Source organism: Rhagoletis pomonella, unplaced genomic scaffold (genome assembly GCF_013731165.1).
Source record: "Rhagoletis pomonella isolate Grant_MI unplaced genomic scaffold, Rhpom_1.0 Rhpom_scaffold_00003, whole genome shotgun sequence".
Taxonomy (NCBI): domain Eukaryota; kingdom Metazoa; phylum Arthropoda; class Insecta; order Diptera; family Tephritidae; genus Rhagoletis; species Rhagoletis pomonella.
The window spans coordinates 14,578,138-14,601,670 of NW_023458557.1; the positions used below are offsets into that span (position 1 = coordinate 14,578,138).

The 23,533-nt window shown below is 35.5% G+C and overlaps 1 protein-coding gene across 1 annotated transcript in view; it reads left to right on the forward strand.

Moving 5' to 3' along the window:
• LOC118736056 (GMP synthase [glutamine-hydrolyzing]) overlaps positions 1-18,106 on the forward strand; it is a gene marked incomplete at both ends in the record, with an annotated part of 92,809 nt that extends 74,703 nt beyond the window's left edge. Inside the window, 2 exon segments of the mRNA XM_036466164.1 lie at positions 17,626-17,855; positions 17,915-18,106. Of these exon segments, the coding sequence (XP_036322057.1) occupies positions 17,626-17,855; positions 17,915-18,106 (422 nt within the window).
• Between the last annotated feature and the right edge of the window lie 5,427 nt (positions 18,107-23,533).

The window sequence follows — 23,533 nt, forward strand, 5'->3', positions numbered from 1 at the left end:
TCAAACAATCAAAAAATCGATGATATTTTCTAGACACTTCAAACTTGCACCTTATTACTAGAATGAATGGGCTACAAAATTGTTAACCCAAAACATGTCTACAAATTCTGAACAAAAACTGTGAAAATTTGATGAAACTTTGTTGATTTTTTTCATTCTTTCAAGTTTCGATTTATTTGCAATGTTTTTGTTTGATAATGAGCTACAATTTTATAAAAAAAAACAAATAAATACCGGGTGACTGTGTAATTTTGTCAAAGATGAAGTCAATGATGATAAAACATTAATACACTATATAGGTCAGTTCATATTAATGAACATTAAATGAGATCACTATCGATAAAACGGAAATCCTCAAAGGAAATTTATAATTTCAACGCATGGAATTTACATACATTTTTTTACTTTCAACCCCCGAATTGCTCAATTACTTCTATTTCTGCAGGATCGCCATTAGGTAAATTGCATTTCCAAAGATTTTTTCAAAATAAATAGCGATGAGGGATATTTCACCCTCCGGTGATAAGAGATCGCAATCATTCATAATTCAATTCATAATTTCCTTTTTGTAGCAAATATGAAATATAGGTATATCCATTTTCTTAAATGTAAACGGATTAAGAATAAAAGTGCTAGAAGAGATTTGATGGTACAAAAAGTATTTTTGATGTTGAAATTGTACTTAAAATCGGCAAATTCTACTTTTGTACATTTTAAAATTAATTGTACTGAAAAAAGTAAAATTGTACTTAAAATATCAACACTGTTTCACTGGCGCTGTACTTGCTGCAGCGATGCCAGATTTGAGCGTACCCAATTTTTACCGATAATAACTCATGCGAGGGATTTGGGTATTGGGCATTTTACAAGCCTATTAGGAAGTATACATATCTGTGTTCGTATAGAATAGTCGGAAGACTGGCTTTAGTATAATGAACCATTCGCAGCATACGATTGCGAAAGACTCACTGGCGCCGAGTCGTTGAAGAACTCTTGGAAAATAAACGTAAAAGACGGTAATGTTAATGGCGATGCTAGCAAGTCAATATTCGTATTAAGTTTCATAAAAAATTCCTTGCGGTTTAAAGAATATAGGAAATGGTACATTTTACTAAAGCCAGCCTCCCGACATAAGCTACTATTTCATACGAACACAAATATATTCGTCTACAAATAATGTTGATTATTTTAATTAAGTCCTAAGATAAGTTTGTGAATCTTATCAGTGTTCTATGTAAGAACCAAAACTCAATCCCCTCGCCAATTAGAACTTTTGCTTTAAAAGAAAAATATACATAGCTCATTTACTCAATACTTGGTCTGGCATCACTGTTTGAGCACTGATGTGCTCAGCTCACTGTTGCCAATTTCGTGCATTTTGCACTAAATTTAGTGCTTTTGGTAAACCAAAAAGCCAAAATAATAGGAATTCAATGCTTGGTGCGGTATTTAGTGATGCTTTTTTAATTTAAGCACACCGAATGCATAGGTACATATGTATGTATGTATACACTATACACTAATATTCTACATTAAGATGGAATTCATTTACTAAATAAAATGTGAGGAATAGGTAAATTAAATATGTTTTGCGTTGTTATAAATGTATTGAAATTAATTTATTAACAAAAACGTGAGGAAATGGATATGTATATACACTTTTTACTGAATCAAAAAAATTATTAAACATGATAATAAAAACTTGGCGCTTTTGTTTTGGAAAAATTGGCTTTTTCTGGTGGCCTCATGCCACACTGGCTCAGTTGTCGCAAAAGTACACATACATACACGCATTTTTACTTGAAAAGAAGTGTGTAGTGGTTAATATGTATACGATGCTATCTCCGTACAGCTCACTTCACCTCGCCTAGCACGCTCGCGTGCGCGCAGTTTGCCCGCGACGTCGACTGCGTGCACCTCTGCTGTGTATCCCTACTATAGGCAATTACCACTGTTTTACATAAGTGGGAAGGCTTTTCTATTACTTCTACCACTGACGACAATGCATATATGTATATATACGTGCAATTATAGCGTAATTCCTTGGAAAAGCGAAAAAACATCATCCATACAACGCCCTAAAAAGTTTTCAGAATAAGCTGTTGTGAGTGATCGCGAATGGAGCACCCGCATCGTTTATGTAGGTGCACACCCAAAACTCCTACAAAATAAAATTTTATGAAGAACGTACGTATTTACCAAATATGTATTTGGTGTTCAGGGAAATCCCAACTAAACCACACAACTCCGCACTTAGGGAAATGCAGTTTGAAGAAAAAATCACTACCTGCCTCATGTGCTCTATTTCCGTAAATATTTCTAAAGCATACTAATTATTAGCGGAAAATAAACAAAAGGTAAGTAGAAAGCTGCTGCAATATTGCATATACACACCTCAGGCTAAAAAGCAGTAAATTTTTTTCGTCTTTGCAAGGTCGTAGTAAAACCAATGCTTAGTTATTACTTGATTATTGCTGCAAAATGTTTGCTCATTCTGCGCTGTTCAGTAAATAACTATGCACTTATATAAGTACATGCATATAGATACACACATATATGAGACATTCTTTTTCATATCGGACACCGAATTTGGTGTCACACTTTCGATTGGCTTAAAAAATGTTGTATGAGTTCTATACATGAAATAAGCTAACACGTATTCGAGGAAAATTTTTTTTTATGTGTATACATCTTTGGTTTCGGTAGGGGTAAAATTTGCGAAGCTGTAACGCATAGCCCAGCAGAAAATTTCGAAGGGCTTAGCATGTGTATTTCAGCATACAATTTTAATTTCATTAGAACCACCCTGTGTTTACTTGCTATTGTAAATGGTTGCATACATTTAGGCATATGAATAGTAGCAGGAAATGCGGTGCGATTGCTTATTACCTCCGATTATGCAAACTCCGCACATGCATAAGTTTGTATGTACACACATACATACAGATGCGTGCAACTAATTAGCAACGAAATTCAAAACGATATTGCTTGCAAATTATGTTTATTTGTTTATTTTTAATAATTTTCATTTAAAATATAATTCAATCTATATCAGAAACCACAATAACAAAAGTTGCAAAGCTTGCACAAATTGCAAAAAAATTAATCAAACTTCAAAAAATTGTCATCAAAATTTCAAAATGTTTAATTAGAATATTTAGAAAATTTTCGGGTATGCAGTTTTGTATTTCATTGCTAATTAGTTGCACGCATATGTATGTATGAACTCTTTTGTTGCAACTGGTTTTAGAATTCGCAGATGGTTTTAGGCATACGTTTAGTAGTCTATTTTGATAAAAAAGCGAAAATTAAAAAAAATACTGAAATCATTTCAACTGGGACCGTTGATAACTGATGAACATACATGCATATATGTATGTATAATATACATACTATGTATGGATGATATAATCAGGGCTGCAAACCACTCCAAAAATCAGTGCGGTTCGGTTCAGTGGTTTGAACCACTTAGAAAAAAACTTGTACCGGTACAAGAACCGGTTCATGAGTCTCCCTGAACCGCGGTTCGGTTCGGTTCAAATGGTTACATTTTTTTATGCTAAAGGATGCAAATATTGAAAAAATATTACAAATCTATAATATATAAATTAGAGGCTTTGTTACTGAGATCAAATTCAAATATCTGCATGTATAGTAGTGGAAAAATAAATGGGCGGGATATTTTAGCAAGTTTTGGCTATTTTCCTTTTGTTTATTTAATACTTATTTTTGTTTTTAAACGTATAAATTCAAGTTTCATATGAAAATTCTGGAAAGTTGAATCTAAATTTTTAAGCTTTAAGTTGGCAATTTTTCACGTATTTTCTTCCACACAACTTATGTGGGGAAGCAAAAGCATAATAACCTAAACAAAAATAATTATTTAAAATCAACGCAATCAAGGGGAAATTAGAAAAATGTTCATAAACTCTTTTAAGGTTTGGACAAGTCGTGAGCATAGCCGAGTACACAAAAACAGCATACTCAGAATTTTGAATTGACACTCAAAATGTTGACCTAATGCTAAAACCCTCATTTTCAGTTGGTTGGAACTTAAACTAGGTCTTAACTTATGTACAAGTATACCTATGGTCAAAATAATAGGAGTGCGACATTTGACTAATTTTCTTTTGTTGGTTTAATGTTCATTATTTTTTTTTATAAAAGTATAGCTCGTTATATAACGACAGCCGTATAAATCTAAATTTAAAACTTTGTACGACTATTAGTAAAAATCTACAAATTTCAACAAAATTGCCTCAAAGTATAAAATTTTTTAATCAGAACTAAAAAAATCGAAGTTTGAGTTATTTTAAAATTCTTATTGATTTTTGGATTTTTTTTTGCTGGGGCAAAATTACAACTCACGTAGGTGTCATCAAAGAAAAGAAATTTTACAGGTCTACCTTACGGATGGCATTTTTAGACAAAGATGTGTATTACAAAACATGAAAAATGCTATAGTGGATTTTAATTTTGATCCGAACCGAACCATTTTCTGGGGTGGTTTTCGGTTCGGTTTTGGCATTTCCAAATTGAAACGGTTCGGTTCGTGGCTCGGTTCGAAGCCCGAAAAAAGCGACGTTTCGGTTCAAAGACCGGTTCGGTTCAAAACCGGTTTGCAGCCCTGGTACTTAGTACTCACGCCTTTTTTTTCGGTGATATGATCTGTCAAAGTTCTGACTAATCATGTACTCCTTCGAATCGTTATTTCTCGGGTTCTGCTCATCGTAGAGACTTCATCGTAACGTTGTTTTAAAGCTAAAGAAACGGGATTAACATTCCTATATATATATATAAGATGTTCAAGATTGTCCTAAGGCTAACTTAGCTATTAACAGCTGAACCTTTTGAAGTTGATTTGTATAGTGAAGACCAGTAAATTAGGGATTTAAAATTATACCATCGTATTCCTTGTTTAATTCTCTATACAAAACAAATAACAAATGTTGAAAAACTCCCATTTTTTTTGAACCACATTTTGTATAGAGAATTAAACAAGGATTACGATGGCATAATTTTAAATCCCCAATTTACTGGTCTTCACTATGCAAATCATCTTCAAAAAGTTCAATTGTTAAAAGCTAAGTTTACTTTAGGACAATCTTGACCATCTTATATATAGAAATGCTAATCCCGTTTGTTAGCTTTAAAATGACGTTAAAATGAAGTCTCTACGATGAGCAAAACCCGAGATATGCCGATTTGAAGAAGTACTTGATTAGTCAGAATCACGAAAAAATGCAAAGTTTGACAGATCATATCTCTGAAGAAAAAAAATTCCTCGAACACGTGTTAGCTTATTTCATGTATAGAACCTACAAAAATAATTTGAAGCGAGTCGGAGACCAGACATAATTTTTTTTTACGAAATCCGTCCGACTTAACCCGCATCCATCGTTTGTATCAAATTGATGCAAATTTCGAATACATATTAAAATATTAAGAAAAATAGTTAATGTTTTGAATTTGTTTTTGGCTGGCTTCTTAATGCATCAAAACACACCTATAGTTAAGATAACACGTGCCTTGAGTTTTAGATCAGAGCGCTACAAAAATTGTAACACAAACAACGACATGTATCAAATTGATGCAAACTACTTGTCGGAAAATATATAAATTTATTTACGGATATCTGTAAATTTTACTCCGAAACTACTGCATTTGTGATTTTGTGTTGTTGCTATTGAGTTATTTTTGACATGTTCAAACATGATTTTGCGCGTGTAAAGTGACCGTTGTTTGCTGTCAAGTGTTTTGAAAAAATAATTTTTGTCGCAGGGTCGAGGTACTTTATTACCATCGAGATACTATTTTTCGCGTACATTCTTACTCCTTTTGACAGTAAAATTACTTAAAAAAAAAAACGATTTTTGAAAATGGATAGTAGCTCACAGCCTATCGAAGCCATTGATTCGTCGTCGGATATTGAAAGTGATCCGTTTGAAACAAGTGACGATGACGAAGAATACATTCGAATTGAACCGGCGAAATCGAATATGATAGTGACGATGTGTTTGTTGACGGGGACGCAATAGAGGAAGCTACTCTGCGACCTGATTCATGGCTTTTATCTAAAGATAAAAAATAAAATAAAGATAAGAAAATCCTGAAAAGAAACCCGAAATAATACACTACGACAATGAAACAAAACGAGGGGTGGATGGTTTGGATGAGAGAATCGCTACTTATCGCTGCAAACGGAAAGTTAATCGTTGGCCAATGGCTATATTTGCCAACACGCTCGATATTTCCACTTTCAATTCATTTGTAGTATTTATTGAACTGAATCCCTTATGGAAGGAAAACGAGAGAAAATATCGTTGTCGCCTCTTTTTCCTTGAGGTATCTGAGTCATTGGTGATACCATACATTCAAACGCGTAAATCTTCACCAAAGTCGGGCAACGCAAGTACACTTGTAAAACGGCTGAATGGTGCAACTGACTTCGAAAATTAGCCATCAGGCAGCCAATTACTGCAGAAATTGCCAAGATCGGTGAAAACATCTCGTTGCCACATATGTACATCGAGAATGAATTTGAATTTGTACAGCAATCGTTGTCACAAGTGCAAAAAGTGTATATGTCATTCGCATCATTATATAATTTGTGACAAATGCGTGTAGATCTTTTAAGCATTTTTATTCTAATTATCAGAAAATTAATAAAAGATGGTCATTAATAAACAATTCAAAAAAAAATCCAACATTTCATTGAAAACTAGAGTCTTTTTCCATATGTATCAAATTGATGCACAACGTACCTTGGGTTACAAAAAATTTCCGATGGATGCGGGATAAAAAAGAAAAAAGTGCGTTTTATTGAGTTTTCTTCTAAGTAATACATACATGCATACTTATTCTTATTCTATTTACGTGTGTATATTTTTGGCTTATTATTAATATCCTTATAATGGTGAATCAAAACATTTAAAAGAAATAAAAAGTTTATATTATTTTTTCTGCTTTTCTTTACTCTCAGTTTTCGCCAGACGCGCACTTTTCTCATTAGTCAATATTATCCCCACTAATTATTAGATATAATAAATAAACGCAATCATTATAATAAAATAACATGCAGATACACCATTATACTGAAAAGTGTATGCTTGGAATATACTTTAACTACACGTATGCATGCATGAAAATTAATATGTACATACATATATATTACCACCATAATTCATATATTTGTGCATATTTCTACATTCGTTCCAACCGAAAAGCATTTGCTTGCATTCAGTGTTGCCACTTTGTGAGTAATTCCCCAAAACGTGAGGAATTTCGGGTGCGCTTGAGTATTTTTTGAGGATTTTTATTTTGAGAAATTTTCTCTCGATATATTTGCAGATAACAAATGCAACCATGTTTTGCACAACAGAGTTGTTATAAAGAGCGAAATACACCACACAAGCGGCGTGCGAAACATTCTTCAAACCTACTTTTCCCATTTCGCCATACACCATGCAAACATGACTCGTTCAAGCAAAAAATTTTAGTTTCGTTCCGGGTCACAATGTAAAAGGGTTTCCGTTCTCATTTGGTAAAAATTCCGTTGCGAATGAGGCGATTCTATCATACACAACGTAAGCGGTTTGATCAAACGTCGACATGGCGGCCAGAAAATCAAAAAATTTTGATTGCGAATTTGTTCACATTTCCCTCAAACGGCTTATCAAACCTTCAAACAGCCCCATACACAACATAAATAGCTTTAAGCAACACGATGCAGCGAAACAAAGGTGGCGCCTTCCGCGGACCGCTAATCCTCTCTTTCTCGATTTGACAGCATCCACCCTTTCGCTGACGTCACATTATTATTTTTTCGCACTAGTGATGAATATTAAATTTTCATATTGTACCTATTTGCCGAAAAGTTGTGCCTAAAACCTTATACCTAAAAGTAGATATGTACCTAAACGGGAAACATGTAGTTTTATATGCATACATTTTTGATAGTTGGTAGACTACAACTTCCTTCTGTACTATATCAACTTTCGGACTTAGATAAAACAATATTTGATTACGTACCTAAAATAATGTGCTTGTACCGAATTTACGCTCAATTTTAAGAAGCTGAAGAGTAGGTACAATTACATCACTATTTCGCACCACTTGTGTGCTTCTTCCTCTTCTTCTTCAAAATTATTCTTTACACTCTCATTCTCATAATAATGTGACGTCGCAGCCAGTTGCTCTCAGCTCGATTGGCGCAATCTTGTATTCTATCATTCTTGTGTGGTGTTTTTCGCTCTTAAGCATATCTGCATTTGCTGCTAAATATTCAAAATGTTATCGTATCGATAGTTCTTTGCATTCCATCGTTATATTTTCAACTTATTTTAAACTTGCAACATTTCGATAACGAATGGAGAGAACATGCATTGTTTGATAATAAGGATATTCATATTAGGGGTATTCTCAAAGCTGTCCCATATGAAAACCGGTTTTTACCGTGCAATCCGTGCAATCTGTGCACCATGCAAGGGCTTTGCAAGACTCAGAGAATACCCCTATTGATTCTTCATTAGATCCAGAAAATTATAGGAAAAAAGCTTTTGAATTAAAAGATTTTTCAGGTTCATGTAAGTTTCCCAATTAAAAACAATTATGTTTGCTGGGTTTGAGCTGCTTCGGCCGATAGAGTTAAAAAAGCGAAAAAATTATATTTTCCTTTTACCCTCCTACGCGTTTCAACGCTCTCGCGTCTTCATCAGGGAGTCTTTATTCGAAAAATAGACAATAGACAATAAACATGATTAGCAAGTAAAATTCGCTGATGCAAAAACAATAAACATAGTTAACGACAATTACTTCACACTAATTCTGACTTTGAACTCACATTTACATAAATATTATTGACAAAAATTTTTTTATCAAACGATAAACGTTAGCACCATTTTAAGTATCTTTTCACAATATTACTAAATTCCAATCCTATATTGTTATTTATACTTGTTATTGATTACAGCTGCATACACGGTTTTGGTGTTATCCACGTCCTCTTTAAAGTTGATCGCATTCTCTATGTTGTATACGTAGGCTTTCTAATGTCATTCTCCTTTTTACCCCTCTTTCGATGTCCAAAATTCTCGTATTCCCGAAGTCCGCAAACTGTTCGTGCTTTGTCAAGTGTTGTGCCAGTGCTGTTGTCATCTTTTTGTTTCTCTCATCCGCTTTATGTTCGCTTATTCTTGTACCCAATGATCTTTTTGTTGTGCCTACGTAGCATTTGTTACAGCTTTCAGTATCATTCCCCTTACATTCTATTTGATACACCACATTATGTTGTTGTTCCTTCAGAATTCGGTCTTTTGTTTAGTGTACAGTTTGCTTATTGTGTTGTGCGGTCTGTGAGCATATATAATATCTTAATTCTTTATTGTTCTCCTGAGCGCCTGGTCATTTGTTAGTCCTGGTACGTAAGTTACTCCAATGTACTTTTTATTGTTAGTTGTGTTGTTAGCCTGAAGATCTTTATTTTGATTTGTTTGTTTACTTTTGTTTATCGTCGTTTCTATTAAATTGTTAACTAGCGCATGCGGGTAGCCGTTTTTGTGCAGAATGCTTTTAATTTTATTTTTGTTCTCCTCCGCGAACTCGTTGTTGCTAAGTATGTACACTTTTTTGATCAGGCTAGCAGCGGTGTTTATTTTCTGACTCCATGGGTGATTTGAATGGAAATTAATAAGTCTACCCGACGCGATGGATTTCGCATACCAGTTTAGCATTATTGTATTGTGTTTTCTATGCACCTCTAAGTCTAGGAAGGCAATTTTATTGTCACAACGCGATCACAATTTCATACAACCCTGCCTGACATGAAAATTTTCTCCACGATAAAGCTATTAGCCATTTCTAACAGATTTTGGGTCGCTTAGTCAAAAATGGAAACATATATACATATTTGAAATTTAAGATAACAAGGCAAATAGCAAAATCGGCTAAAAACGGCTAACTTTTTCTGCAAAACGGCTAACAAATAGGCTGCCGGCTAAATCGAAATTTCTCCGGCTGTTTGCTATCGCAACCGGCTAAATCTAGCCGGAAACCGCTAAAATGGCAACACTGATTGTGATGCCCTTAGAAGGGAGAGGGAAAAGGGCGCAAGGAAGCCGGGGAAAAAGAGTGGCTGAGTAGTGGAAAGAGGGGGAAGCTATGGGAGAAAGCCGACAGCTATGGATTTGTGTCGGAGAAACGCTCTGTGAAACGCGAAGCTCTTCAGTCGAGTGATGTCCACCCCCGAGTGCTCATCGGGAGTATGAAAAAAGTGCGACCCAAGATGTTTAAACCTTAGGCTTGCAAAGGCAGGGCACCAGAGTACAAGATGTTGAAATGATTCCACCTCATCGTCCTCCATGCAGCTGGTGCAGTAAGGGTTATACACGACACTCGGCTTTACGGCATGATTACCAACCATACAGTGATCCGTAAGCTCTCCTTCCAATAGTAAGAGATGCAGCTTGCTTAGACTCAAGCAGGGTTGCGTGGTTTTCAATCCTTTTTGATTTAAAATCCACTTTTAATTAACAAATATATTTGATTTGTGATTTGATTTGTAATCCAAATAAGAAATAAATTTTATTTCTGATTTGCTTGGTCAACCAAATAAAAAATAAGTTTTATTTTTGATTAGATTCGTCAATCAAATAAAAAAATAATTTTATTTGTGATTTGATTCGTCAACCAAATCAGAAATCAAATTTATTTGTGATTTGATTTGTGATTTTTCAACTAAATGATACTTTTTATGCAACGCAACTGCTTCGGGATTTTTGGGACTAATTCGGAATTGTTGGGACCATTTCGGTTTTTTCGAGACTATTTCGAGATTTTTGGGGTTCTCGGGGCTATTTCGGGGTCTTCGGGATTTTTTTGACCAATTCGGTATTTTTCTGACTATTTCGGGGTTTTCGACTCTACTTCGAGATTTTCAGTGTTTTTGGGAATATTTCGGGATTTTCGGGACCAATTCGAAATTTTTCTACTACTTCGATATTTGCGGGATTCTCGGGAATATATTGGGATTTTCGGACAATTTCGGTATTTTCGGATTTTCTTCGGGACATTCGGGACTATTTTGGGCTTTTCGAGACTACTCCGAGATTTTCGGGTTTCTCGGGAATACATCCCGAGATTTTTGGGACTATTTAGGTATTTTTGAACTATTTCGGCATTTTCGGGACTATTCCGGTGTTTTCGAGACTATATCGGGATCTTCGGGATTTTTGGGACCATTTAGGAATTTTTGGGACTACATCTGGATTTTTGGGACTGTTTTGGTATTTATTAACAACTTCGAGATTTTCGTGGTTCTCGCGAATATATCGGGATCTTTGGGACTACTTCGGGGTTTTTGAGACTAATTCGGAGTTTTTGGAACTCCTTCGAGTTTTTTGGTATTTTTGGGGCTATTTCGGGACCATGGAGATTTTCTCGAGACTCTCGAGACTATTCCGGGTTTTTCGAAACATCTTCGACATTTTCGGGATTATCGATACTACATCAGGACGACTTTGGGATTTTTAGGACTATTTCGGAATTTTTGGGACTATTTCGGGATTGCTGGACTATTTCAAGATTCATGAAGTAATCTCGAAAAACCCGAAATAGTCCCGATATATTCCCGAGAACCCCGAAGCCCTTGGAAGTAGTCTCGAAAAACCCGAAATAGTACCAAAAATTTATAATTTGTCCAAAAAATACCGAAGTAGTCCCGAAGATCCCGATATAGTCCCGAGAACTCCGAAAAACCTTGAATAGTCCCAAAAATCCCGTTATAGTCTTGATAACCCCGAAAATCACGAAGTTGTCCCAAAAATCCTGAAAATCTCTAAGTAGTGTCGGAAAAAACCGAAATAGTCCCATAAATTCCCAACGTAGTCCCGAAGATCCCGATGTAGTACCGAGAACCTTGAAAATCTCGAAGTAGTTTCGAAAAACCCGGAATAGTCCCAACAATACGGAATTAGTTCCAAAATCCTGAAAATCCCGGAGGAGTCTCGAAAAACCCGAAAAAGTTCCAAAAACTCCGCATTAATCCCAAAAACCTCGAAGTAGTCCAGAAGATCTCGATATGTATATTCGCGAGAACCCCGAAGATCTCGAAGTAGTCTTGAAAAACCCAAAATAGTCCCAACAATACGGAATTAGTCCCAAAATGATGAAAATCCCGGAGTAGTCTCGAAAAACCCGAAAAAGTTCCAAAAACTCCGAATTAATACCAAAACCCCCGAAGATCCCGATATGTATATTCGCGAGAACCCCGAAGATCTCGAAGTAGTCTTGAAAAACCCGAAATAGTCCCAAAAATTCCTAATTGGTACCAAAAATCCCTAAGATTCCGAAATAACCCAGAGAACCCAGAAAATCTCGAAGTAGTCTCGAAAAACCCGAAATAGTATCAACAAATCCAAATTGACCCCAAAAATCCCCAAGTAGTCCTGTAGATCCCGATATGGGCCCGATAACCCGAGAATACCGAAGTTGTCTCGAAAACCCCGAAATAGTCCAGAAAATCCCAAAGAATTCTCGAAAATCCCGAAATAATCCAAAAATGCCGAAAACCCCCGAAATAAAATCCCGAAGAAGTCTCTCAAAACCCGAAATAGTCCCAACAATACGGAATTAGTCCCAAAATCCTGAAAAGTCCGAAGAAGTCTCGAAAATTTTAAAATAGTCCCAAAAATCCCGATATATACCCGAGAACCCCGAAAATATCGAAATAGTCCCAAAAATTCCGAATTAGTCCCAAAAATCCCGAAATACTTGCGTTGCCTAAAAGAGTATTATTTGGCTGAAAAATCACAAATCAAATGATTCGCTCTAAAAATCAAATCACAAATAAGCTTGATTTCTGATTTGGAGGCCGATTCAATTCACAAATCAATTTGATTTCTGACTTGGAGGGCGATTCAAATCACAAACCCATTTGATTTCTGATTTGGAGGGCGATTCAATTTACAAATCAATTTGATTTCTGATTTGGTTGACGAATCAAATCACAAATAAAATTTATTTTTTACTTGGTTGACCAGGCAAATCACAAATAAAATTTATTTAGGATTTGATGCAACTTTCCAGTCAGAAATAAATCTTATTTATGGACTAGCCGGTCTCGTATGCGCGAGGCTTCGCCACGCGCTGAATGTGTAGATATTCGCTCCTATTCCGATTGCCGGAACGATAGTCGTTCGTCGAAATTTGAAATTTTCATCGACGTTATGAGGCAACAAATGACATAATATACCACAAATTTTTATTCCTATTATCCTTTCGAAATGAAGAATTAATGAAAACGTGTTGAAATCTGTCGTTAATGTTTTTATTTACAACACAATTCAACGAACGACTGTCGATGCGAACGACTTACGACAACCAGAATAGGGGTGATTAAATAAGATGCGATTGACAACTAAACAGGTTGCAACCCTACTAAAAAAATAATATATAATTGCGCATCTGGAGGCCAAGTCCTTTCATTTGACACGTCATTTCTTGTAATCTAACGAACAGCCCACATTTTATAATTTTTCGCACAGGTTGCAACCCTCTTCAAAAAATAAAACCTTACTGCAAATTGCAAGATCAATCCTTTTCGTTTGACCCCTCATTTTTTTTAATTGAATGAACTGTGCAAATCTAATGTCATGCCCTCGCGTATTATACCTACTTAATTTTTAAATAGGTGGCAACCCCACTCAAACAAAAAATAGAAACTTATTGGACATGCAGAGGCCATATCCATTTACTTGGTACCTCAGTTTTTAGTCCAACAAACGGTGAAGATCATATAATTTTTAAAAAGTGGGAACCCTACTCAAAAAGTTATACATTATTGAACATCTAAAAGCCGAGCCCTTTTATTTGACACCTTATTTCTTGTAATCCAACGAATAGTGCGGATCTAATAATTTTTGGACAGGTGGAAACCCTATAGGAATTCAAAATATTAAAGATAATATTCCTGTCGATACAGCTTATACTTAAGCAATCTCGTATAAATTCGTGCAGTAGTTTTGAAAGTAGCGTGATCAAAATATCTCGACTTTCCTTTATACTATATTTAGAAGATAGTAATTTTTAAATAGGTGGCAACCCTATTCAAAAAATTGAAGCTTTTGTAGATGAGAGGGCGAGGCCCTTTCATTTGGTATCTTATTTTGTAATCCAACGAACTATACTATACTATGTGTAGATTTGTGATTTGACTAAATCAAAATCACGCAACCCTGGTGCTAGGTAGCACAGCAGCACAGCACTCTGGTGTGTTACACATCGCTAGTAGATAGTATAGTAAAGAACATAAAATCCATACACACTGGGATGTTTCGAATGTCATATTTTTCACATTCACGAATGAGAATGCGAATTTTATGAATGAGAATGCGAATATTAGGAATTACATTAAAAAGCTATAATCAACTTAAGCCATCGTTTTTATTACTTAAAAATTTTGTAAATTATTAGAACATTGAACGAGTGCTTAACCTATACAGTGTTTTAATCTAGTAGTGAAAGTTCAAAATGGGCATATCATATTTCAAAAAAAGTAGTTTTGCTGCCTTTTCTCCCATGAGACGACTTCGTTAGAGGCTCGTGTATAACGCCGGACAGGGCTACCAACTATCCTTAGTTATGAGGTACCATATTGATGATGAAAAAGTGCACGGTTTGAGCCAAGTTGGCGACTAAGTATTCACTAGGGATGCTGGCGGCTGGAGCGCTCAAATATTTGCGGGCCAGATCTGACAATTTGTCGTATTTTAGTTTAGTTTTCCACCAATCGAGAGTATTTTCACCGAGATGAACTCGTTTTTCTTTAAGATAAGATAGACGTTCAATTGAGCTTTAATTTCACATTTTCTAATGTCTCCAGATTCTACATCCGAGCCTTCGCTTTCGATGGAGGAATCTTAAATTATTTCTAGGTTGCTTATAAGACATTTAGCATTTTAGCATATTGCTTTATATACTACTTAACCGTATAGCGCCTGAAGCTAAAAGCCGGTTATTGTTCGCATCCTGGTTACACAGACTTAGAGCCATTTCAACAATATTAGAGCGGACTCTCTGCCCATGTACACATTCGCCTTCGCAAAACATTCGTATCATTCGATGCGAATGCGAATGTCGAATGCGAATGTGTAAAATTATGCGAATCATTCGCATAAGGAATGCGATTGTAAATATTCGCAACATCCCTGATACATACATACGTACGTAGAACGTGCAAAACTAGTCTAGTTCGTAGTGAAATCAATTGATATGCATATACAACAAGAGTTTTCGGGGTGTGCATAGCTCAGTGGTTAGCGTCGCTGGCTATGCACATCGATGATTCGGCCCCGATTCCTGCTGAAATCTAGAAAAAGAAATCTGATGAGGAGATGTGGGGATCTTCGAAATTAGCACCGCTCTACCGCTTAGACTTTGTTGTTTTTTTTCCATTTTCTCTAAGAAACAAATCGTGGTACAAAACTCAAAAAGCATTGCCAAAAAATGATTTTCGTTTGATGGATTTTAGGCCGAAAACCATACACTGCACAGAAAAGCTTACAAACTAGGAACAATTTTAAAGCAGCTTCATGTAGTTCCGCTGTAGTGCAGTTGCCGCATAGTTTGGTTTATAGATGTAGTAGTATGTTGAAAGCGACGATAAATAAGGTGAGTTTCATAAAATATAAAATCAGAATATCGTTCAATTGTTTTAATTTTTTAAAATTTTATACAAACAAGTCTGAAAAGTATAAAAAAAGTCAAATATGGAATAGTTTGTAATACACCTCGTTTCTAAAATGCACTAAAATGTAGAAAATTATTTTTATTAGACCCATAGAATTTGTGTTTATAAATTGTGATTTTAAAATGTACTAAACATTTTACGAGATTTAAAATGAAAAACGTGGCGCGCGAGCAATGGAATCATAGTGATATACTATATGTATGTGAGTAGATAATTCACTACATTTAATTGACAATAAGTCTTTCATTCAAAATTAAAACTACATAACATAGACCTTAAATTTCTACAGCGCTAGTACAGTTAAGAAGTGGTGGGTTAATTATTTACATGCTGAAAAGTGTACATTTAAAAAATCTGACGATTTGAGCGCGACGCAAGGGATTGGGATGGTAGGGTCGCAAACTTGAAAAAAAAAAGTTTCCTTGACATTCTCGAGCGCGGTCCATTTTTTTTTTTGTATTATGAAGCAAACAGCTGAAGCATATCATCTAACGATTTCCACAACCAAACAGACGGAAAAATATAGAAGAAATTGACGACCAAGTCGAACCGGACTTGCTGTATGATAGTTGCACGGATAAAATAATAAGTGTCTACAATAATATATGTTTGGTTGACTGTGCATCTCAGAAACGAAATTATTTTTTTAAACCGTCAGATTAAGAAAACCCCTCCAGATAATCGTCAGATTATGGAACAGCAAGGCCAGGGCATCGAGATGAATCTTCTGTATGAAAATCTGACGCGCTCGAGTAAATCCAAATGGCGATTTTTTTTTGCATCTTCAAGAAGACGCCACGGGCTTGCGTCATATTGGAATCGACAGATTATTGAATGGGAGGTTCATTCAGGTCCATTTAACATCCCTTGTGAATATCTGACGCGCTCGAGTAAATTTTTTCGTCACCCATTTTTACCCTTCCGTATGCCCACCCCCACCATGCAAACCGGCAGATTAGCATATCGCCGTCATCAGAAACACGTTTGATTTATTAACTATCAATATCTTAGGCGCTCGAGTAAATCCATGTAACTTTTTTTTTTGTTTTTGCATTTTTAGAAGCCTGTATATCCTCCACCCACCGCTGTAAGGAAAAACTTCACATGACTTTTTTTCTTCCCGTCACATAATCTTCAAAATCCAATAGGTCAAAATGGCGCTCGAGTAAATCCCGATTTAGCATCGTGGGCTCCCCTAGTATATAACATGCGCCCCACGTTTGCTAAAATTTTAAAATGAAAACTTAGCAGGAAAAATTCTATGGGTCTACCAAAAATTATTTTTTCTCTTTAGTCCATTTAAAGGAACGTGGCATATGAATTTTTTTTTTAATTTTTTAATCTCTTAAACGCATTAAAACAATGATGATTTGCTTCCCAGTCCCCCGAGTTCTCGGTAAAATTCGCCCTATTGAAAGCATTAACAGCCTTATTATCTATCTCGAACGATAGGCCGCACGAACGACGACATCGTGTCTTCTTGCTACTTTGTAACTCTATGGTACGTCTTCGTCTTGTTTTACGACGATTACGTTGGACTCGTCTCGGCTACATTTAATACGGCTAGAATGTTGTTTGGACTAAATTTTGAAGCATTCGTCTGCAGCCTATCGTGCGAGATAGATAATAAGGCTGTAAATTAAATGTATTGTACCAAGATATACTATTTTAATACTTACTCGTAAAATTTTACGCGTATCTAATACATTACTTTATTGGTAATGAAATGAATTTAAAACCCTTATCACTGAAATTAGGAGAGAAAAATAAATAGCATTCTTTGTGAATAAATAGATTTATGGAATAAAATAAAATTTTAATGTGTTCTATTGTATCGTATTGCACTTTAAAAATATAAAAATTGATTTTTTTTATTTTAGGTGATAAGAGAACTTATAGCTATGTTGTGGGCCTTTCCAGCAATGCTGAACCGAATTGGAACGATTTATTATTTTTAGCTAAACTGATACCACGTATTCTGCATAATGTTAATCGTGTTTGCTTTATATTTGGTGATCTTGTACAGTACCAAATTACAGACATAACTCATACGACACTCAACAATTATGTTCTTAATCAATTGAGGGAAGCGGATGCCATAGGAAATGAAGTATTATAAAACATAACTCACTAATACGTATTATATTCATGTTTTAATTTCTAATTCAGATAATAATCCAAGCGGAACTTCATCGTAAAATATCACAAATGCCCATCGTGTTGATTCCTGTGCATTTTGATAGGGATCCAACAAATCGAACTCCATCATGCTGCCGATCGATTGTTTTGAGACCCTTTTTAACAAATGATTTTATGACGGGAGTTCCAGTAATACCAGGATCGATTAATTTGCCCACTCAAGTAAACAATTTTATATAACATTGAACTTTAAAATAGTACTAGCAGACGTTGCCCTACGTTGAATTAATTGCCTACTAGACAACACATCGAAATAAATAACATAAATGGGCAAGACTCCATTAGAAAATAAGCGATATGCAAGTGCTTTCTCTATGTATTGGAAACCTTGCGAAATGGTGGCACGGGCAAATGCAGATTTTTTTTGGGGAGGGGGGTTTAAAAAAATTATCTTCTTATATTTAACCTTTATGTCAACAGCAACATACCCGGGTATGTTATATATGTTTTGTGAGTTGTAATTCTTGGAAACCATACATCGGATTAACTTGAAATTTCATGATATCCTCAACAAAAGTACTGTACACCATATTCTGAGTGGGAGTGGACCACCGGAACCAGAAATCTGTCTATTTTTCGACTTTTACCCCTTACGTCAACAGCTGCGTACCCGGGTATGTACATTTGAAAAGTAAACTTTATTTCGAATCAAATTCTTAAAATAGTACAAGAATATAATGATAATATAATATTATAATCAAAGCTGGGTTAAATGCAATTACATTACAATTACAATTACATTCTTCAGTAATTATAATTAGGAATCAATTCCTTCAGTTCACAGCAAAGGAATTGCATGCAGTTGATTTTTTTCGAATTCCATTCCTCAAAGTAATTTAAAAAGTAATCGAAAAATGTATTATTTTTTTTTTAACTGTTGAATTGCAATAGCTTTGTTAAATTTCTTCGTTGCCAACTGCCTTGAATAAATAACTTCTACCTAAGTAGTATTACTAATTGGACTTTAAGAAAGCTGAATAACTTCAACTGTAGCTGTTCAGTTTATAGGGTAACCGTAAATTTTCCAGATCCTACCGCGAACTCGCTTCGTAAATGTCGAAGCAGGTATAACCCGCCCGAATACTTTCATGCTCGCCCTTCGGTGAAGAACAGTCCGGACTGTTGCTGCCTTAGGCACTGCTGTTCTCTTAGACTAATCCCTACGTATCTATAAAAATGCAATTGTGTATATTATGGTAGCCTTAGTGCTACCCAAAATGGCGTGCCTTCTGGGGCCTCTGAAGTACTCTTACTGGTAACCTGCGTTACAAATGAGGATAGAGTCCGCTTGGCTAAATTTTGATGATAACACTGTAAGGATGCTAAAATTACACAAAAAAACGCCGAAACACGTAAAATTAATTTTGGGTAGTAGCTTACGGATTTGTTTACCGTTTTTTCAGATAAGATCATTTACTCAAGTTATTTTCATTTTAAATTTGCATTGCGAATGAAAAAAATTCAAACTTTAACACGGAAAATGTTACTCAAACGTAATGTGACGAACCGTACTTCTTTCAGAAGTACAGTACTTCCTTTTTCGCTCTTGTACTTCGTACTTCAAAGTACAGTCAAATGTACTTCTTTGCGATATTTTGCACTTCAGAAGGGAGATTCTGTAACCAGTTAGCGTCAATTTTCGGATCGCTATCGCACTTTTTAACGCATGATATAAATGTTTTGCGTCAAAAAGTGCGATAGCGATTCGAAAATTGTCGCTAACTGGTGACAGAATCTTCCCCCAGGTCCTGTACTTCTCCGATCTTCTGGACGATCGTCACCTGGCCTGGGCGATAAATTCGTTCAAACCATTAAAGTCGCCGGGGACCGATGGCATCATACCTGCGCAGCTGCAAAGCGCACTGAAGGTGTCGTGCAATTGGTTGGATCCTATTTATGTGAACTGCGTGAGGACCGGGTACATCCCCAAGGCGTGGAGGGTAGTCAGTGTTGCGTTCATCCCGGAGGCAGGAAAAGCCTATCATGTGTCCCCTACGGATTTTAGGCCTATCAGTCTTTTCGTTTATACTAAAAACGCTCTTGCTAAAAACGCTACAGAGGCTGATAGACCTGTTCGTAAATAAGAAACGCAATTCCTCGTAACTGTCTTTCAAGAGATCAATATGCTTATTGCAAAAAAAAAGGTCGGTGAATACCGCCCTGCACACATTGGTAAAGTATGCAGTAGAGGCTTCTTCGATATCGAGGGAGTCTTCAATAATGTCACTCCAGAGGTAATAATCAAGTCAATAATCTGGGGATTGAAACCAACCTAATAAGGCTTATCTATAGCTTACTTCGTGACAGAACTGTAATGGCGGAGTGGGGGAGCGTCTGCACTCAGTGCAGAGTCAATAGGAGCACTCCACAAGGTGGTGTTCTCTCTCGCCTGATCTGGATTGCGGTTGTAAACGGCCTTCTAGAGGAACTGGAAAAAGTGGGCTGTCGGCTGGTCGCCTATGTAGATGATGTGCTACCTTTGGTTAAGGGACGATTTCTATACACTGTGATCTGGCTCAAGGTTACCTAAACCAGGTAACTAGGTAGGCGATCAACGGCGGCTGTCCTGGAAGCCTAACATTGAGCAAAGGGTAGGAAAGGTGTCGGTTGCCTTGTACTGCTGTAGGGGAGCTATCGCCCAAATTAATTCATTAGCTCTAGGAAACCAGATTTAAGCCTATATTGTTTCAATGCAAGGGCTCATGGTGGAACTAACTATAGAAGGCTACACTTGTAAAACAGGAATTAGCGGAGCATTAGGAACCACACCTACACTGGCGCTTAATATATTTATATATATATTTATTTATTTCTATTTCAGTCAATGAATACATAGATTCTTACTGACTAAGCTTAAAAATACAACTTCAATTTAAGTTGGTGATCAACTAATTAATCAGCTAAAGTAATTCGAGACTATTCGACTCCAGGAAGTGGCAGATCTATTTCCACGGTTTGGTTTATTTGATTGATTTCCCTGAGGGCTTGAATGCACCTATCAAAGCATAATTCGACTTTGCGGATTGCACCTAAAATGAGTCAGAACGCCGCAAATTTCTTACAGGAATATTGAGCGGTATTCTTCGCAGAATTTCAGAGCAATCGACAATATTAGTTATAACATTCAAGATAAACGAGCAGGATAGGCACTTTCTCCTATCTTCAAGCAAATGAAGTTTTAAAAGTAAGCAACGTGACTTATAGGGAGGCATTGTCTCTGTAAAGCTGAGAAACCTTAGCGCAGACTTGATAAAAATCTTTTGTAAACATTCAATCCTGTTTATATACGTCGTATGAAAACGTCGCCAAATAATTGCGGCATATTCTAGACGGGACCTGACAAAAGCAATATAGAGTTTTTTAGAGTGTACGGATCAGAAAAATCAGAATTGTTACGACGCACAACAACCCACGAGGAATAGGAATTTGCAACAATGAAGTTAATATGAGTATTATATTTGAGTTTTGAGTCAAAATAAACCCCTAGGTCTTTGACTTGATCTACAAATTTGAGTTTCGTACCTGCTATCGTATAAGATGTGCTTACGGTATACGACTTTCTAGTAGTTGAGAAGAAGAGTTGATTTCTTTCACACCAAGAGTTAACACTATCTAGATCAGATTGAGAGAATCAGAATCCCCGGGTCTCTTAACAACCGAATCAACTTTGAGATCGTCAGCGTATAGAAGAAATTTGGAGAATAAGAAACACGAGCTTGTGTCATTGATAAAGCTTATACATACATATAATAAAATTGTAACAGGTCGATGTCTGTACATTATAGCTATTAAAGAAAAATTAATTTGGGGACTCTTTTTTAGAGCACCAGAAGCCAAATCAACCATTTTTGGAATTTTTGTCTGTCTGTCTGTATGTTTGCACGCGCATCACTCGAAAACGAATGAATGGAACTGAATGCAGTTTTCACCGATGTATTGGTAGAGATCTATCTTAAAAAATAGAAAGAAAAAAATTAGAGAGTTGCCACCTGTTCGAAAATTGTAGTTTAAGTAAAATTATAAGAAAAAGTGAATATTGCAATATGGGCGCCAAAAGAAAGAGGCTTAAGAAGGCTTACTAATAAAAATATTTTTTTAGAGTTGCCCACTGTTTGAAAATTTTAATTTAATTTAATTTAATTTATAAGATAAATTGAATATTGAAATATGTGTATCAAACTGAAGAGGTTTAGGAAATTTTACTGGCGAAAATATTTTTGAGGAGGGTTGCCACCTGTTTGAAAATTTGTATTGTACTAAATTCATAAAATAAATGAAATCTATATCTATACTTATAATACAATTTTTACAGACCTTATATCAATTAGAGAAAAATTAATATGGTGGGCTTTTATTAGACCTACAGAAGCCAAATTAAAAATTTTTACTCTGTCCGTCTGTATATTTGTACGCGCATCACTCGAAATCTAAGGCATGGAATTGAATACAGTTTTCACCGATGTATCGCTAGAGGTCTAGCTTACAATATAGAAGAAAAAAATTACAGAGTTGCCACCTGTGTTTAAAATTTCAGTTTAGGTCAATTGATACGATAAAGTAAATATTGTAATATGGCTGTCAAAAGAAAGAGGTTACAAAGGCTTTCAGCTGAAAATATTTTTGTGGAAGGTTGCCACCTATTTGAAAACTTTAATTTAACTTAATTGATAACATAAATTAAATATTGCAATAATTGCAAACTAAAGAGGTCAGGAAATTTTAATGCCCAAAATATTTTTAGGGGATTTGCCAACTGCTTAAAAAATTTTATTCATTTAAATTTGTAAAATAATTTTGAATTATTGAACGGACATTAAATTAAAGAGGATTAGGAAGCTTACTTTTAAAAATATTTTTGAAGTGGGTTGCCACCTATTTGAAAACTTTATTTCAGTTAAATCGATAAGATAACCTGAATGTTGCCATATGCGTATCAAACGAAAGTATTTGAGAATAATAAAATTGCAACAGGCCGATATCTGTACCTAGTAGATGTTAAAGAAAAATTAATAGGGGGTTTATTAGATCAACAGAAGCCAAATCTAAAATTTTTATAATTTTGGTCTGTCTGTCTGTATGTTTGTAAGCGCATTTTCACCGATGAACATATTTATATTTTTTTTTTTGTTTTAGTTTATCGTCGATCATTATTCCTAGGTATTTGAATGTATACTTTTTCCAGTGCGTCATTGTTTATATTTGGAGCTGGCAACGGACTGTTCTCAAAATTTCACCATGATATAACCACGAACTTAATTTTATTTAGGGTTTTTCGCTAAAAAAAAAATTACGAAGTCTGAGACGTCACGCTTTACAATTTCATACAGTTCTCTGTATAATGTATATCACTAAAACACTAAACGACTGCTCCGATTTGGTTCATATTTGAAACATATGCCAGCACCTTGAAAATAAATATTCCGACCAAACATTTATTCGATATGTAGCTCGGGATATTCCTAAGATTCTTATATAGACTAAAACGTAAAAAACCAATATATCTCTAAAACCAATTACGCTGGGGAACTGAAACTTAGCACTGATGCATATGTTGCTGTTTAGGCCTTCAGCCTAAATATTTCAAAAAAA